This window comes from Gopherus flavomarginatus, chromosome 15 (assembly GCF_025201925.1).
Source record: "Gopherus flavomarginatus isolate rGopFla2 chromosome 15, rGopFla2.mat.asm, whole genome shotgun sequence".
Lineage (NCBI taxonomy): Eukaryota > Metazoa > Chordata > Testudines > Testudinidae > Gopherus > Gopherus flavomarginatus.
Genome location: NC_066631.1, coordinates 14,399,564 through 14,418,726, shown reverse-complemented (window position 1 = coordinate 14,418,726; position 19,163 = coordinate 14,399,564). Strand labels below are relative to the sequence as shown.

The 19,163-nt window shown below is 51.6% G+C and overlaps 2 gene segments (V, D, J or C); both read right to left on the bottom strand.

The window, feature by feature from the left end:
* Window positions 1–17,926, bottom strand: part of LOC127035037 (immunoglobulin lambda variable 5-37-like) — a 56,813-nt gene extending 38,887 nt beyond the window's left edge. The window contains 2 exon segments of the V gene segment in view: window positions 17,411–17,731; window positions 17,858–17,926. Coding sequence covers window positions 17,411–17,731; window positions 17,858–17,903 — 367 coding nt within the window.
* On the bottom strand, window positions 10,265–11,416 carry LOC127034934 (immunoglobulin lambda variable 5-39-like). The segment is given in 3 exon segments: window positions 10,265–10,305; window positions 10,916–11,245; window positions 11,371–11,416. Coding segments are annotated over 3 exon segments (417 nt in total).
* Window positions 17,927–19,163: the final 1,237 nt, after the last annotated feature.

Sequence of the window (19,163 nt, the reverse complement as noted above, 5' to 3'; positions counted from 1 at the left end):
CGAACCTGGCCACTAGTGAGTGAGTCACACCCCTACTCAGGTCTGGCCTGCCCCCCACCCCACCAGGAATGAGTGAGGAGCTGCTGGTTCGTCTTTTCTTTGTACCGTTCAGCTGTCGTGCCAAGTGTGATGGCCCCGTTTACTCCTGGCAGCCCTCGCACAGCGTCCTTTGTTACTGAGCAGAGTGTGAGTGTTTGTGGGCTCGAGCTGGAAGGGTCTGGTGCTGGGCGCTGACAGCCCCTGACTCTGAGCGTGTGGCACACGCACCTCACCCAGCACCCAGGGCTGGTGCACACCAGCCCTCACAGCCCCTCCCTGCAGTGGGGTCGGCTCCCATAGATTAATATCGCCCCCTAGTGGCCAGCGCTGCACTTGCCACGATCTCATCCCTGACTCTCCGGGGCTGTAGGTAACAGCACTAGCCAGTCCCTTCCAGCATTCACCCTCTTGCTTTAAGGATGTTCTTCTCCACACTAACCAGGATGATCAGGCCCCTGGCTTAGTCACATCAGGCAGGGATCAGTCAGTTATTCAGGCAGCTGCAGCCCCTGGATGAAGATTAAGACATTCTAGAGCTGGGCAGCCATCGGGCTGCGGCTACATGGATCTAACTCCTGTGAGAGACAGACAGACCCATCCCCAGGGGAAGGGGCAGGGAGGCAGAACCACCCCGGGCTCCTGCATGGCGCTTTACCCTGTGCTTTTCAACCTTGCCGGACTGAGCAGAAATTGATTGTCACCACCTCAGTGCCCCTACACCGAGAGCGCCGAGGAACCGTAAATCTCCACAGAGTTTGGATGTAATAGCAATATCCTGGAAGAGCGTCTCTGCCTTTCAATGCCCCAGGCTGAAACAATGGGGACTCCCAACAAACCCTCTTTCGGGGGTGACATCCCCCTGGAGCGCTCGATCCCTGCTCTGCACAACACCAGCACAGCAGGTGCATGGTGACAACCCTCAGGAGAGTTGGTAAAGGCATCACTGCCATATTCAAGCCACTTGCCTAAGGATTTGATTCTGAAGAAGAGCAACTGATGGGCCACTGAGGAACCTGGCCACCTCCTGAGAGGCAGGGGTGTGTCCCCTCTCCCTTTCCTCAGTACCCCTTGGGGTTCGCGGTAGCCATGCCGGTTTGGCCAGGACACAAGCCCGCATGAGAGCTATCTGCTGGGGGACTTTCCAATGCTCAGAATGGGCCTCTCAACTCACGGGAGCACAGAGCCCTGTCTGCACAGCAGCGGAATCTGTGCCAGGGGAGGGAAGACTCATCCCTTACCCACCCCAGCACAGGACTGCGTGTGGCCAGCAGCCCAGCTTCATGTGAAACCTCCACAGACACCACGGCAAATGACCCTTGGCTGTTCTGAATACCGATCTGTGCCTTGAGGCAAACTATTAAGTAACTCGCATCTGTCTCAAGTGGTCATTTCAGCCTGGTTTCAATCTCTGCTGATCCTCTGGCTCAGCTCTTTGCTATCTGCATTGCTGGGCAGGCAGGGCAGGTCTGTGGGGTGTCAGTGGTTGCCGTGGGGTGTGTGTTGTGCAGGAAACCAGAACCCTTCAGTCTGGGGCTGAATACAGAGGTTTGCATAAGTTATTGTGCAGTTGTTATTAATCATGTTTGATCTCCATCCCGGAATGGCCCCACCAGGGAGCAGAGATGGGCAGGTACCCACCAGCAGCAGCACTAAGCCTGCCCCAGCAGGAGGGGTGAGAGGCAGCGCTCAGGGGACAGGACTTGGAGCCGGGAACTCTGTAGTTCTAGTCTCAGCTCCTGCACCAATTGGACAGTGATGGAAGCAGCAGAAGTGCATTCTGGGACTTCTTGTTTTAAGCCGGGAGCAGTGAACCCAGCCCAGTGCATTCACACTGCCTCCCTCACCCTGGTGTCAGGGCTGTGCTAACTAACCTTTGCACTCGCTCATGGCTCTGAGAGTTTGGCGCAGCTCTGTGCAGTCAGAGCCCGCCTGCTCCTGTGTGTTTCACCTCAGAAATCAGCCCTTTAACGTTTCCGTTACTCAGAGACTGAGGCTCTTCTCCTTCCTGCTGGTGCCACATGGGGGCTTGTCACAGGCCTCAGCCCTGCTCGCGGGCAGGCTGTTGTGCAGGATCTCAGGAGGCTGGGAGGGGTTTGAGTTCTCCTGGGTGCAGGCTACAGATGCCCCCAAGTCCCATGGGGATGGAGAGTGGGGGAAAGTAAGCTCTGGCTGCTGGTTCCAGGAGCCTGACACTCAATTGATCTTGTCCAGTGCCAGAGTCCATCCCTCGTTCCCAAGTGTGTGTGTGTGTGTCTCTCTCTGTCTAGACAAAGGTGTGAGGAGAAGAGAACTTGTCTGACTTAGGCCGTAGAAGTTTGGAGAACAGTGTCCAGCCTTGGAATGTTACCAGGTGAGGGATGTTCTCATTCCCGGGGGTATCAGAGAAGAGGAGAGATGAGAGAACTGACACGGGGCCAGGGACTGGGTGCAAGTCCAGTTTGTCCCTTTAACAGGAACGGGGACGAGATCCCCTCGCTCTCCGAATTGTCCTTTAGAGCTCTGTGCACTGGGTGAGATTGTTCACAAGCGTTATGAGGGAGACGCAGCGTGGTCCCAGGCTCTGCCTGGAGGCATTTGTGGGCGGATTAAATATGATACCTGCTCCCTCACCTCTGAAATGGCCCCTCATGCTGCCACAGGACGAATGCTATTAAACGTTCCCCTTTGATGACGAGGTTTGTGTCTCACTTCCCCATCTGGCTGTGTCACTGTGAGCAGTGCTACTGTCACTGTTGGGTCTAAACTTTTGGTGAACTTTGGGGAGCCAAAACACACCCAGACTGACTGTCTCTGCATAATCCTTCCTGAACCCTTTTGAACAAAGCACTGACCTGCAAACTACTCATGACACCCCCTTTCCCTGGTAGCCATTAGCCTTTATCTCTATGCATTTACTTGTTAACTTGCTTTTCCTGTAAAATCTTGATTGATTATGCATGACCATTATCTTTTGTTAATCACTTTGTTTACTTCTGTGTATAAATATTGATGCTCACCCCTAATAAAGGGGCCACACTTAATCTAAAGCTTTTTAGAGCTAAGGATAGTGTGAGCCCGTTGATCAACGCATTGGTGTCTGGTCTCTGACAAAATTGTGTGCCCCATACCAACTCCGCACGAACTCGGGTGCTGAAGAGGTGAGTAAGGACTTGCTTTATTACCTAACAATTTGGGGGCTCGTCTGGGATTCCTTCTGGTGCGGTACCTCTGTCCAGTGGTCAGACCACTCATATATGAATTGGCAAGGCGCCACAGGAGATTTCTCCCAGCCAATTCAATATTGAGGGGTCGTGTATTGGACAGCAGGGTAAACGCCAGTTGGAGGGCTCCTGTCAGACACCATGGGTCAAGGGACTAGCGTGCCTCTTGAGAGTCCATTGGGGATTGTAAATAAGTTATGGAACGAAGGGAAACTCCCAGTACAGACAGGAATGTCTAGGAAGAAGTTGTACACACTATGTGTAAGGAATTGGACTGGGTATACCGCGGTATTGGCCGACCCGGAGATGAGGTGGCCTTCGTATGGCTCTTTCGAACAGGCTGCCTTAAGAGGAGTAAAGAGCCAGATCGAAAAAGACCATCCGGGACAGTTATGTTACTGGTTTTGTTGGGACACAGCAGCAGAGCTGTGGAAATCTTTAAAAATTATGGCAGTCAGGTACTCTCCCGAGAGTGAACCCCCTCCAGGTTATTTCGATGAAGGGTGTAGACCACGGCGTGTTTTGACTCGTCAGCTGGTCCCCTCTGCACCTGCCCCTATTCCTCCGCAGGGGGACTCTCTCCATGTAGCAGAGGGGAATCTGCAGAATCCCAGATTGGAATTTCTGCAGAAGGATGAGGAGGAAATGGAGGGGCAAACCTCGGGAGGAGTAGTTACTAGGCTAATGTCCAAACAGATACAGCAGGGTGCATGCCCCCCCCCTGAGGATAGCCCAGAGGATGTCCCCGTCAAATCTCTTGCAAGTAATAAAAGTATAGTTAGAGAGATGCCTTTACAGGTGCACGATCAACCTTATATGAGCAATGATGGACGGTTACAACATGCTAATATTGTGGAATATAAAGGATGGCTAGAATGGGATTTAAAAGAGTGGGGACGGTTGTCAGGGTCTTTTGGGGAGACTCCCCGAAAGATCATAGAACTTCTAGAAAGATTGTTTTTAAGTTATAATCCTACTTATACGGATGTGGATCAGTTGTTAAATAGAGTTTTGACCGGAGAGGAACGTAGTAGATTGTGAATGGCAGAAAGGACATGGGGAGATAGCAATGCAGTTAATCTTACTTGGATGGATAGGTGGGATCTGGCCGCTGGCTGGAATCCCCTAGACTGGACTCAGCCAAGGCTGACTCAGCTGCGAACAGATTGAGAGCGATTGTTAGAGAGACTCAAGGAAATGGCTCGCCGCTCGCCTAATCAGGCTAAGTTCATGCAGATTCGGCAGGAATCTGATGAGCCGCCCAGAAAGTTCTGGTCGAGGCTATTGGAGGGGGCCCGAATGTTCACTCAGATGGATCCTGAGAGAGAAGCAGACCACCCTACTCTTATTTCGTTTTTTGTGAATCAGTCGGTGCCCCCTGTAAGGGATTACTTCTTAAAGTTTCGCCCTGGTTGGGGAGGTGAGTCAGTCACTTCAGTGTTGGACGTAGCTGATTTTGCCTGGGAGAAAGAAAGGAAAAGTAGTAAAAAGAAAGAGAAAAAGGAAGAATATAAGCTGATGGCTTTAGCTTTTCACGGTGGTGTTCGAGACAAAGGCCGTGGCCGTGGCAGGGGATTCCAGGGTGCTCGGGGAAGAGGGTCCTGGCGACCCCAGCCATCAGGAAATTGTTTTCAGTGCGGACAGCCCGGTCACTTTAAACGTGAATGCCCCTGGGGACGCCCAGAGGGTCTGGTTGCATCCGCAGATGCTTACACAAGTAAGGAATACACCCCTGCACCACCAGCTCAGCCCATTCCCCAGGCCTGGATCAACTACGGGAAACAGCAGCAGCCGCAGCAAACTCAGCCTCCTCAATGACGGTACCCCGGGGGCGAAGACAAACAATGTGATGGTCTTATTTCCTTAATGTCTTTAGCCGGCTCCTTTCTCACTTTCTCCCCTCCCAGCAAAGAGCCTCGTTTAACCCTTTCAGTCCAGGGACTGCCTGTCTCTTTCCTCATTGATACTGGGGCTACTTTCTCTCTTTTAAATCATGCCCCCTCTCCCTGGCTATCCTCTGAGGTTAAAACTGCGACTGGGGTGGAGGGCAACCCACAGTCTCTGGGACTCACTTTGCCTTTGAATGTTATTTATGCTGATAAATGTTTTCCTCACCGTTTTCTTTTTTCCCCAGCTTGTCCGATCCCTTTGATGGGCCGGGATTTACTCTGTAAGCTTGAGGCTACTTTAACCTGCACTCCTGAAGGGGTAGGATTATTGATGACAGTGTTAGGAGATTCGGCCCCTACTCAGGGTAATTGGAAAACACCCCCCTCTCTCTCCCCTGACCTCACTGACTTGCCTTCAACCCTCTGGGGAATTTCTGACACTGATGTTGGCCTGCTCCTTTCGGCAGAGCCCGTAAGGATTCAGGTGAAGCCTTCCTTAACCCCCCCGTCAGTCCCTCAATACCCCCTGTCGCTGGAAGCCCGGGAGGGCATCCGCCCCATTATCGAGGAATTCATTGCACAAAAGCTAGTCCGCCCTCAGCGCACTCCCTGTAACACCCCTATACTGCCTGTCAAAAAGCCTCCTAAAAAGGACGGAGACCCTGTTCGTTGGCGCTTTGTACAGAATCTACGAGTTGTTAATCAGTATGTGGTCCCTCTTCATGCAGTAGTTCCTGACCCAGCTACTATCATCAGCCAAATCCCCTGGGATGCTGAGTGGTTCACTGTTATTGACTTAAAATCAGCTTTTTTCAGCATTCCTGTGCACCCAGACTCTCAGTATCTCTTTGGTTTCACCTGGAAGGGACAAAGTTATGTCTGGCAACAACTTCCTCAAGGCTACAGAGACAGCCCCACGATTTTCAGCCAGTGCCTCCGCCACGACTTGGAAGGTTTCACCAGTCCGCAGGGATCCACATTGGTCCTATACGTAGATAACATCCTATTAGGTAATCGCGAAGAAGCTGCCCTCCGCATCGATGGTAAGGCACTTTTATTATACCTACACACCAGAGGCCACAAGGTAGACCCTAAAAAAATTCAGTGGGTCTCACAAAAGGTCCGATATCTGGGCTTCCTGTTAACCCCAAAGGAAAGACAGATGGACCCAGCCCGCATAAAGACTATTCAAAACGGACCTCACTTTACTGGTCATGTCCTTGGCCGTTTAGAACAAGGACTGGGCATTTCACACTCCTTTCATACACCCTACCACCCCTAGTCTAGCGGGAAAGTTAAGCGTATGAATAGAAAACTTAAGTTTACATTGGCTAAATACTGTCAGGAAACAGGATTAAAGTGGCCTCAGGTACTTCCCTTGGTCCTGTTTCACCTTCGTACTCGCCCAACCCGCGCATTGGCATTATCCCCCTTTGAACTGCTCTATGGACACCCCCCTTTCAAAGGCGGGGCGCTACCACGTGCTGATGTTTCACTATTGGGAGGGGATCATATGACCGCGTGTCAGTTTCTCTCCCTACAGGCTCGCCTCCGTACCCTTTGGAAAGCCTCGCAGTTTTCCCAGACCGTGCCGCTGGAGGAACAGATCCACCCGTTCCAACCAGGGGACTTCGTCTGGGCCAAAAAGTTCGTTCGTGACGACACCCTCCAGCCAAGGTTTACTGGACCCCACCAGGTTCTTTTGACAACCCAGACTGCAGTGTTCCTGGAAGGACGCAAATCTTGGATCCACCACTCCCACGTCAAGCCAGCCGTAGTGGACCACAGTGACGGACCAGCAGCTCTTGTCACCACTGAGGACACTGCCTTCGACCAGTGGACCAGCTTACCTCTCTCAGACATTAGACTTAAATTGACTCGAAAAAAATGAGAGGACCCTTTATTCTGACAACTGTATGTTTTTTTATGCTTTTTTAGTTTATTTTCTGCTTATGAAGAATGCTGTGTTTTTGTAAATGACACCTACTCTGACACTTTTCAACGTACCAAACACCTAAGGGAAATGGCTAAAAACTACTCCTCTGGCCAGCCACCTTATAATTGGTGGGGAGCCTTATGGAATTGGCTGCCCGGATTTGGGTGGGTTAAAAAAACTCTTGGTGGGTGTTGTTGGGGCCATAGTAGTCCTTATAATACTGTGTTGCTGTATTCAGTGTGTGCCCTCCCTCATAAACTCATGTAAGTCAGTTTATTCTTTTCCCACTTCAGCTAAAAGCCTTACTCTCTTCGAATTGGCCCAGGCTGAAATTGCCAAGCGGCCCTTGAGATCTTGAAATAGGGTGTAGCTTTTTGATTAATAGTTATCTCAAAGCTACAAATGGAGGAATGTTGGGTCTAAACTTTTGGTGAACTTTGGGGAGCCAAAACACACCCAGACTGACTGTCTCTGCATAATCCTTCCTGAACCCTTTTGAACAAAGCACTGACCTGCAAACTACTCATGACACCCCCTTTCCCTGGTAGCCATTAGCCTTTATCTCTATGCATTTACTTGTTAACTTGCTTTTCCTGTAAAATCTTGATTGATTATGCATGACCATTATCTTTTGTTAATCACTTTGTTTACTTCTGTGTATAAATATTGATGCTCACCCCTAATAAAGGGGCCACACTTAATCTAAAGCTTTTTAGAGCTAAGGATAGTGTGAGCCCGTTGATCAACGCATTGGTGTCTGGTCTCTGACAAAATTGTGTGCCCCATACCAAATCCGCACGAACTCGGGTGCTGAAGAGGTGAGTAAGGACTTGCTTTATTACCTAACATCACTATCCCACACCTGATAGTAATAATCAGCCTCGTCCTGTGCCTGGACTCCAGTGATGGTTAACGTGGCCGTGTTACCAGAGTTGGCACCAGAGAATCGATCAGGGATTCCGGAGGGTCTGCTGCTATCCCTATATATAATGAGTAGCGGGGCACTGCCAGGTTTCTGTTGGTACCAGTGCACATAATTGTCCCCAATGTTGTTTTCTGAACAGGTCAGTTGAGCCTTTTGCCCTGGAGACACAGACACTGAAGGCGGCTGAGTCAGCACGTACTGGGCCAGAGAACCTGAGACAGGAGGAGAAAACATGAGGATAAAATCAATCTTTCAGGAGCTAACACACCACAGGCCATGCAGGAACCTAAGAGACAATTCCCTGAGGAAAGAGATGGAGAAAAAGTCTCCCACTTATAATACCTGAGCAGTAAGTGAGCAGCGTGAGGAGCAGAGGGGCACAGGCCATGGTGGGAATCCAGACAATCTCGGCTTCCTGAGGCAAACGGGTCTGTCGCTGGGACCCTCCGATTCTCTCTTAAACCCCCAGAGCTGGAGAACGGCTCCTTCATGCAAATCAGCTTCCTGCTCAATGGCTGCTGCTGCCTTTCACTCCCCAAGAGCAAAGAGACCCAGGGGAGAGTCTCTCTGCATAAATCCCCTCAGACACCTATGTAGAGAAGGACTGCTTTGCTTTTCATTGGCAAGGAGAATGTCTAGCTCATCCCAGAGGTGAGGCGCTCCCAATGGGGTTGGTCTGCTCAGAAAGTCAATTCCAGCCCCCTCTCCCCAGAAGTCTCCAATTTTATCTGCTTGGGACCTCAAAGTAAACTGTGGTTTGTTCTCATGTCCCCAGGCCACAATTGTTTTCAGAGTCATGCCACCATTTTCGGTCGTTCCAGGAAGAAATGCTGGCCAGTTTTGGGGTGATCATTTCTGGGGTGCTGGATGGGTGCCATGTTGGATGGGGACTGGTGTTGGGGCTGGTTATGAAGTGGGTGCTGGATGGGTGGGTGCTGTTGGATGGGGACTGGTGTTGGGGCTGGTTATGAAGTGGGTGCTGGATGGGTGGGTGCTGTTGGATGCGGTCTAGTGTTGGGGCTAGTTTTGGAGCCGGAACTGGATGAGGGCAATTAGGATGCGAGTGGGGGGGTGTAATAGGAGCCTATATAAGAAAAAGACCCAAAATCTGGACTGTTCCTATAAAAATGGGACATCTGGGAACTGGAACCTGGCCCCTAGTGAGTGGGTCACAGCCCTGCTCAGGTCTGGCCCAGCTGCCCCATGGGAATGAGAGAGGAGCCGGTGGTTCGTCTTTTCTTTGTACCGTTCAGCTGTCGTGCCAAGTGTAATGGCCCCGTTTACTCCTGGCAGCCCTCGCACAGAGTCCTTTGTTACTGAGCAGAATGTGAGTGCTTGTGGGCTCGAGCCGGAGGGGTCTGGTGCTGGGCACTGACAGCCCCTGACTCTGAGCGTGTGGCACACGCACATCACCCAACACCCAGGACTGGTGCACACCAGCCCTCACAGCCCCTCCCTGCGGTGGGGTCGGCTCCCATAGATTAATATCGCCCCCTAGGGCCAGCATCACACTTGCCATGATCCCATCCCTGACTCTCCAGGGCTGTAGGTAACATCGCCTGCCAGTCTCTTCCAGCATTCACCCTCTTCCTCTAAGGATGTCCTTCTCCACACTAACCAGGCTGATCAGGCCCTCAGCTTAGTCACGTTGGGCAGAGATCAATCAGTTATTCAGGCACTTGCAGCCCCCTGGATGAAGATTAAGACATTCTAGAGCTGGACAGCCGTCGGCTGCGGCTACATAGATCTAGCTCTGTCAGACACAGACAGACCCATCCCCAGGGAAAGGGGCAGGGATGCAGAACCACCCCAGGCTCCTGCACGGCGCTTTACCCTGTGGTTTTGAACATTGCCAGACAGAGTAGAAATTGACTGTCACCATCTTAGAGCCCCTACACTGAGAGCGCCAAGAACCATAAATCTCCACAGATGTAATAACAATATCCTGGGAGAGTGTCTGTGTCTTTCGATGCTCCGGGCTGCACCAAGTGGGGACTCCCAACAAACCCTCTTTCAGAGATGAGATCCCCCTGGAGTGCTCGATCCCTGCTCTGCATAACTGCAGTATGGCAGGTGCATGGTGACAACCCTCAGGAGAGTTGGTAATGGCATCACTGCCATATTCACCCCATTCGCCTGAGGAATCGATTCAGAAGTAGAACAACTGATGGGCTGCTGAGGAACCTGGCCACCCTCCAGAGAGGCAGGGGTGTGTCTCCTCTCCCTTTCCTCAGGACCTCCTGGGGTTCTCAGTAACAATGCCTCCTTGGCTCACCTATGTGAGAGCTGTCTGCTGCAGGATTTTCCAAGGCTCCTCTGGGAGGAGAATGGGACTCTCAGCTCATGGGAGCGCAGAGCCCTGTCTGCATAGTGGTAGAGTCTGTGCCAGGGGAGGGAATACTCAGCCCTTACCCAGCCCAGCACAGAACTCTGTGTGTGGCCAGCACCTGAGCAGAGCTATGCTGAGATAGAATCAGCCAGGGGCCCAAAAATGCTCTTGTGGTGAGAACATACACCAAGCAGCAGGTTCTCAGGGTTAAGATAATTGGGTGGGTCACAGCTCTTGGAGCTATTGTTTCAGGCTCTCTGCAGACTCAGGCAGGTATCAGGGACACTTCAGTTACACTTCAAGCTTTTCTTAACAACCTATGAGGATTGGCTATAAATTCTTGTAAAGAAGGCTGAGATTCTGATCTCATCCCAAGAGTCAGGACCCTGGGCCTGGGCATATAGACTGTGCCTGAGTTGAAATCCAGCTCTCTTCCCATTACAGGTTATGAGGAGCTGATATGTAGAGTGAAGAACAAGTATTTTTGTGATATACAGAGACCAAACCTAGCAGCCTGCACAGGCCCCTGTGGAACACAGTATGAGGGCGGGAAGACAGAGGAGGATTTTGTCTCACTTCCCCATCTGTCTGTGTCACCGTGTGGAGCACTGCCACCCCTCCACACAACACAATAATAATCAGCATCATCCTCTGCCAGGACCCTGAAGACGGTTAAATAGCCGGCATTACTGGATGTGTCTTTGGAACCAGAGAAACGAGCAAGGACCCCAGAGCCCTGGTGCTTGTCGGAGTCTGACTTGTATCTCAGCAGGTATCGTGGAGAATTCCCAGGTTTCTTCTGGTACCAGGACACAGCATAGCCACTGATGCTGGTCCCACTGCTCATGGTGCAGGAGAGTTTCACAGTGTTTCCTGGGGACACTGACACTGAGGGTGGCTGAGTCAGCACAGGCTCTGAGCTGGAACCTGGAAAAATAATGGAGAAGCCTGTGAACCCCACGGTGTCCGTCCCCGGCCGCTAGTGACACAGTTTGTGCATTGACTCCAGCAGCAACTTTAATGTGTATTGACCCTGCTCCCCCCGTTCTCACCTGTGCACCACGTTCCCAGCAGGACGATGAGGGGAGCCCAGAGCATGGTGAGGAGATTTCAGGCCCTTTGAGGATAAAAAGCCAGATCCACTGAGAATGTCCAACACCATCGTCCCCTTATATTGAGCCTCTTTGGTGAGAAGCATCCAAGCTCCACCTTCATGCTAATCTGCTCTGGTCTGATTGGTCATAATGATCACAGGGAAAGAGTCATGTGTGAGAATAACCCACCTTTGGTGAGAGTCTCTTGCCTCATAAGGTTCCTATTTCAGTTGCACTCTGAATGTGACCAATTTCACGCACAGAGCATTTTATCCTGATGCTGGTATGAGCTGATCTGTCTCCGCCATGGGAGGGAAGAGAAGTCACTGAAGATTCAGAACACCCAATAAGGCTTCTCTTATTACATGGATACATAGTTAAGGCAATCAATATATTGGACTGATGATGCTTCATGTGAAACTTGCATAGAGACCATCCCAAATGGTCCTCCAATGTGCTGTCTATTACTGTCCCGTGGTATAAGCCCCTTACACGTCTTTGGAACGGTCATTTCAGCCTGTTTCCCATGGAGGCTGATCATATGGCTCTGCTCTGTGATATTTGCATTCCTGGGCAGGCAGATAAGCTCTGTGGGTGTCAGTGGTTGCTGTCTGGTGCACGTAGTGCACTAAAGCTGCACCGGGCAGTCTCCAGTTTAGGGCTGAATGAAGTTTGCAGATGTTATGGTAACTTTGTTAATATTCAATCTCACTTCCCAGAACAGCCACGCCAGGGAGCAGAGCCTGGCAGGTATCCTCCTCAGCAGCACTGACCTGCCCCAGAGGAGGGGCAAGAGCTAGTGCTCAGGGGTCAGGACTCGGAGCCGGGAACTCTGGTGTTCTAGTTTCAGTTCCTGCACTGGCTCCTTGCGGGGCCTAGGCCAGGCTACATGATCATCCTGGTTCCTGTTCCTCTCAGCAGTAACTCCACTGAGACAGAGGGTCCTGTCACTTACTGGAACAGCTCAGGGAGAGGGTGGGTTTGGGTAACAGCCTTACTCTGTTAGCCAATAGCAGGGGCACAGAGTCCCTTCCCGTTCACTCCCAGGTGCTCTGGCTCCTCCGCAGCAGAGAAGCTCTGCTAACGTGATCTGACAAGTGCCCATCTCTACATGGGATCTTGGTAACGCTGACTAACACCCTCTGTTTCTCTCCCTGTGTGAGAGCCTGGCCCAGCTCTGCACGCTCAGTGACTGCTCCTGGTCTCGTTAGTTCTGTCAGAAATCACCTCTTTAAAGCTGTGCTCAGTGGCGAGAGGCTTGTACCTTTGCTGTGGAGCCAGGTGGTGGCTTTGCACAGGCTGCAGCGCAGCTCCCCCAGAGCCATTGTGCTGGTGCTCGGATGGCTGGGAATGCTCGGAGCCTGCGTGAGGAGTGGCTCTTATTTGGAGGAGGCAGCTGCTCCCAAACCCAGCGTGTCCTGGAGAAGGCAGAGCGGTCAAGAGTGACCTCCTGTGTCTGGCTCCCTGCCATCTCCAGGGCAGGTCAATCTCCCTGTTCTCACTGAGCAGCTCTCACCATTATGGGGAAGTGTTGTCTGTTGGTTTCTAGATAACAGTGGGAGGAGAAGAGAACTTGTCTAATGTTGGAAGTTTGGAGATGGGTGTCCAGACTTGGCCTGTTATCGGGTGAGGGGTGTCCTCATTCCATGGCACAACAGAAGAGAGGGCAGAGTTCAGAGCTGTAAAGAGCCAGGGGTGGGTCTAATTCCAGTTTCTCCCTGTAACAAGATTGAAGAGGAGACCCCATTGCTCCCTGCTTTGGATGCCCTGGGTGAAATCTTACTAAGGAGACAAACTGAGAGCCCAGACTGCCAAGGAGTGTTTGTGGGCAGATGAAATAAGCCTTCATCCCCAGCTTGGAAATGGCCCCTCACGCTGTCACAGAAAGAATGAGAATAATTGTGTCCCTTAGACAACAGAGATTTGTGTCTCACTTCCCCATCTGACTGTGTCACTGTGAGAAGAGCTGCTGTCACTGTCCCACCTCTGACAGTAATAATCAGCCTCGTCCTGTGCCTGGACTCCAGTGATGGTTAACGTGGCCGTGTTACCGGAGCTGGCCCCAGAGAATCGATCAGGGATTTCGGAGGGTCTCTCACTATCAGCATATATAACGAGTACGGGGGCATGGCCAGGTTTCTGCTGGTACCAGTGCACATACTGTTTGTCAATCTTTTCTCCTGTGCAGGTGAGTTGAGCACTTTGCCCTGGAGACACAGATACCGCCGGTGGCTGAGTCAGCACGTATTGGGCAAGAGAACCTGCAAGAGGAGGAGAAAACATGAGGATAAAATCATAATGATTAAAGCTCTTGGCCAGCAGCCTGGGGAACCAATGAGAGAAATGGCTCTAAAATCAAAGTCCCCTTTGACTGAAAGACTGAGATAAGCCCCTCTTCCCCCGCTCGCCGCACCTGAGCAGTAAGTGAGCAGCGTGAGGAGCAGAGGGGCCCAGGCCATGGTGGGAATCCAGACGAGCTTGGCTTCCTGAGGCAAACGGATCAGCAGCTGGGACCCTCCGATTCTTTCTTAAACCCCCAGAGCTGAAGAACAGCCCCTTCATGCAAATTTGTTCCCTGCTCACTGGCTGCTGCTGGCACCTCCGTCCCCTCAGAGACAGCAACTGACAGCCCCAAGAATTGTTTTGGTTTCCATTTGCAAGGAAAAATGAAGCTTATCTTGGGGGTGAGGGGATCCCAAAGTGCTATGTCTGCTCAGACTGTTACTGTTCAGAGCACTCCCCCTGGAGCGAGAAGTCTCCAACATTCCCCAGTGGGCATTGCAAACCTAGCTGGGTTTCTTGCCATGACCATGACCCACAATGTTTATGGCTGCAAGAAACTCTGGCTGGTTTGGGGCTGTGTGTTGGATGTGTCGGCTGCTGGCTGTTTAGGTGTCACTGACAGGTGTGGCTGCTGCAGACTGATGGCTTGTGGAGTGAGTGGCTACTGCCTGGGCTCTGGGTTGTGCTTGATTGGGGCTGGGACTGACCAGGATGGTGCTGCTGGGTGGCTGTTGAGGGCTATTGGAGCATGGTGCTTGGTGAGGCCCTGCTGGACAGGGTGAGGCTGAGGCCCTTCTGCGCTTCACACTCCTGGAGGGGATCCCCACTGAAAGACGGCGAGGAACCAGCCAACGACCACGGTGAACAATGGGGCCCATGGGGATCAAGGCAACTGGCTCCTGACTGCTCTCCTTTCAGTGGTACTTCCCTGCAGCAGGACAGTGTGGGCAGGGCGAGGGGAACGCTTACTCCCCCGGGTTACAGCAGCCTCTGGGTTTTAGTGATCTTGTCGTGACCCTCCCAGCACTCCAAGCAAAACTGCCAGTTGGAGAACCTGTGCCCCAGAGATCAGGGAGCAGAGGGGGCGGCTGGGAAGTTGGAATCCAAACAAGGTTCTCTAGGGTCCCTTGTCCAGATCATGTGGGCGCTGGTGGGGAATAAAAAGCTCCAAAGCCCAGAGATCTCTCTAGCCCAGCAGTGTGTAGCCTGACTCGCATTACACTGCCCTAGTACAGACTCTGAGCTCCAGTACTGTGAGGGTGAAGGGCACCCCCTGGTGCTCAAAGCTGCTGTTTCTAAGATTATTCTGACTGGGGTTTCACAAAAGCTAGGGACCCTCCATGCTGAGCTCATCACAAAACAGGCCCATACTCTCTGTCTCTCACAGCTGCAGGGAACATCATGTACAGTTGTTTCCAGCATTTATGTTGTTCCTTTTCAGGGTGTTCTCTGTGCTGGCTGCACTGATCAGGTCATCAGCCTGGTTGCATCTTTGGAAGGGATTACCCAGGGATTTCAGAAGTTGCCCCTGCCTAGATTAAGACTAATGCAACCCAAACTAAGGAAGTCACCTCTTCCTAGCTGGTTTGATATTGTTGCCTCTTCCCATGACACTAATGGCCTGTTCTGACTCCAGGGGCACCCGGAGTGAGCGGTAGCGGATGCTGGGGCCGTGCAGGCCAGCTGTCCAGTGGAGTGTCGATCAGTGACGTGCACTTCGGGTATTTGGGTTGCCAACCTTGGTTGGCTGTATTCCTGGAGGTTTAATCCCATGATATAATCTTTATTAAAGATCAATCTTTAATTCCTGGAGACTCCAGGACAATCGTGGAGGGTTAGCAGCCCTACCAGGTACGTTCTGAGAGGAATTTCTGTCATTCCCACGTACATCAGTCAGAATGTCATTCCTGGGTAGGCTGATGCTTCCCGGTGAATATTTAAACAAACAGCTCTGCTTCATCATCTGGCCCAGGGGCCTGTCATACATTGGAAATCTCAGGATCTCCCTTCTCCCTCTTTGCTGCAGGGCCTTGGCAAGATCTGTGGGGCCCTGAAGAGGGATGTCTCATGAGGGTGTAGCCAGAGTGGCAGCTTCCTCTGCCCGTTCTGAGGCTGAAGGGGATGGAGATCCTTAGTCAGCAGAGAGTGCCTGTCCTGCACAAGAAAATGGAGGCGAGAGACTGGACTGAGCAGTTCACATGGTCCATGGAGTGAGCTGGGACAAGATATTATCCCCTCTTCCCCAAGTAAAGAGAGAGAATGTGGAGGGGGAAGGGCAGAGCTCTTAGAATTCACCAATCGATTACAATTCTCTGAGAGTGTCAACAAGCACGTGGACAAGGGTGACTCAGTGGACATAATGTACTTGGACTTTCTGAAAGCCTTTGATAAGGTCTCACCCCAAAGGCTCTTAAGCAAAGCAAATCATGGGATAAGAGGGAAGGTCCTTGCATGGATCAGTAACTGCTTAAAAGATAGGAAAAAAAGAGGAGGAAGAAATGGTCCGTTTTCAGAGTGGAGAGAGGAAAATAGCAGAGTCCATAAGGATCTGGGTAGGACCAGTGCTGTTCAACATATTCATAATTGATCTGTAAAAGGTGTGATCAGTGAGGTGTCAAAGTTTGCACATGACACAAAACTAGTCAACATAACTGAGTCCAAAGCTGATTGTGAACAGTTACAAAGGGCTCTCACAAAACTGTGTGACTGGGCAAGAAAATGGCTGATGAAATTCAATGTTGCTAAATGCAAAGTAATGCACATGGCAAAATATAATCCCCAGGACCGGCACTAGTGTTTTTAGCACCCTAGGTGCACGGCCATTTCGCCACCCCGCACGCTGGTCTGCGGCTCCGGTGGAGCTGCCACAGTCGTGCCTGCGGGAGGTCCACCGCAGCCGCGGGAGCAGTGGACCATCTGCAGGAATGCCTGCGGCAGCTCCACCGGAGCCGCGAGACCAGGGGACCCTCCGCAGGCATGACTGCGGCAGGTCCACCGAAACCGCCTGCCGCCCCTCACCTGCAAAATGCCACCCACCAATAATCCTGGCGCCCTAGGCGATTGCCTAGGCTGCCTAAATGGAAACGCCGGCCCTGCATACAGTGTCCTGGTGTCCCTAGCCTCTGTTTGCTAGAAGTGGGGAATAGGAGACAGGGGATGGATCACATGATCATTACCTTTTCTGTTCATTGACTCTGGGGCACCTGGCATTAGCCACTGTAGGGAGACAGGACACTGGGCTAGATGGACCTTTGCTCTGACCCAGCATGGCCTTTCTTATGTTCTCTTGGCAAGATCTCTAGGGCCCTGAATAGGGATGTCTCATGAGGATGTAAACTGAGCTGTAGCTCCACCTGCTCATGTAGAGGGTGTGTGTGATGACTTCTAGCCAGTCTGAGCAGAGAGTTCCCGTCCTGCACCGGGAGATGGAGGAGGGAGACGGGGAAGGGCCATTCACACAGTGCATAGGGGGAGCTGGGAAGAGTTCTCCTCCCCTCAAAAAGAGAGAGAAGGAGAAGGGCCGAGATGTTTCACCCGACCCCCTGCAGAGGGAACAACTATTCACTGCGAAGAACAACTGTTGTGTGTTGTGTTATAGGCAGAGACCAAACACTGCAGCCTGTGTGGTTCTGTCCCCCCGCCCCCCCACCACAAGCCCAGGCTGGGGGAGGGGAGGTTTTTGTCTCACTTCCCCATTTGACTGTGTCACAGTGAGGAGCACTCCCACTCCACACCACACAGTAATAGTCAGCCTCATCCTCTGCCAGGGCCCCGGAGATGGTCAGATAGCCGGTGTTACTGGAAGTGTCTTTGGAACCAGAGAAATGAGCAGGGACCCCAGAGCCCTGGCCCTTGCTGGAATCCGAATAGTAATACAGCAGGTATCGTGGAGAATTCCCAGGTTTCTGCTGGTACCAGGACACAGCATAGCCACTGATGCTGGTCCCACTGCTCATGGTGCAGGAGAGTTTCACGGTGTTTCCTGGGGACACTGACACTGAGGGTGGCTGAGTCACCACAGGCTGTGAGCTGGAACCTGGAAAAAATATGGTAAAAACCTGTCAAACCCTTCCTGTCCATCCCCAGCCGCTAGTAACACGGGTTGTGCAATTGTCTTCAGCAGTAACTTTATTGTGTATTTAACCTGCTCTCCCTTTCTCACCTGTGCACCACGTCCCCAGTAGGACAATGAGGGGAACCCAGAGCATGGTGAGGAGAGTTCAGGCCCTTGGGAGGAACCGTGCGAGAGCTGCTCACAATGCCTGACAGTGTCTACTTCTTATATTGACCCTCCGGGGGGAGCAGCTGTTAAGTTCCTCCTTTATGTTCATCTGCTCTCATCTGATTGGCCGTGACGATCACAGGGAGGAGCTGTGCAGGAGGAGGGACAAGCTACAGCCCTATAAGATAAAGCCTCCACATCCCAGATGAGATTTGACTATTTGTGTCTAATCTGTGAACAGTTTTGTGTCGACCAAAACTGCATCTTTAGCTGAATAAATTATTTGCCAGAAACATTTTCCTAGCTCTAGTAATGCATAACTCACTTTTGCCTGAGTGGTCTCCTAGGCCTGCTCTCAGTCTGTGTCCACCATTTGGTTCTTCTGCTGTGTGGTTCGCTGAGTGCCTGGGCAGGCAGGTGGAGTCTGCAGGGGTCTCTAGCTGCTGTGGGGTGTGTGAAGAGCCCCCAAGTCCGTGGCTGAAGAGGGCTAGGAAGTTACAGTAAATGTTTGTCAGTTTCAGAGCCTCATTCCCAGCATATCCAGACTAGAGAGACGGGCAGGTATCCACCTTCCGCAGCACTTACTCTGCCCCAGGGGAAGGAATAAAATAGGGAGTGAGAGCTGGTGCTGTGGGGATAGGACTGGGAGCCAGGAACTCCATCGCTCTAGTCCCAGCTCCTGCACTGACTGCGCACCCTTGGGCACGTCATATGATCTCCCTGGGCCGTGTTTATCTCTCATGTAACTGCACCTAGTTACAGGGTTCTAGAGCAGGGTGAGTTTGGCCAATGAGGCCTCTCTTCCCATTTGAGAAGTGGGGATTTTAACACTCAGTTATTTGCCTCTCAGAGCTATGGTGAGAATTCATGTCTTGCAAATATAGACTTGTGATGTCTGATAACAGACACACTTGTGGTGTCCTGAAGCAAGCAGACTTCTAAGTATTTGAATATTAATCAGGCAGAATAAGATAATTTGCACCTTGAAACTCAACAGGTCCATGCCAAGTTTCTGCTAAGATCTGTTTGGGGCCTCATGTGGTAGCACTGGTTGCTTTGGATTTTTGTTTCTGAAAGTTTGACATGTGATGCAAAGACTGTACCATGTCTTCAATTTGACAGCACTTGCTTGGCCAATAGATGGCATCTGGAGCTCTCCTTTTACATAGCTCTGCTCCCAGATCACTGTCTTGAGTAATAGCCAAGATCTCTTCGCTGAGATTTGCCGGTGCTATGATTCCATCAC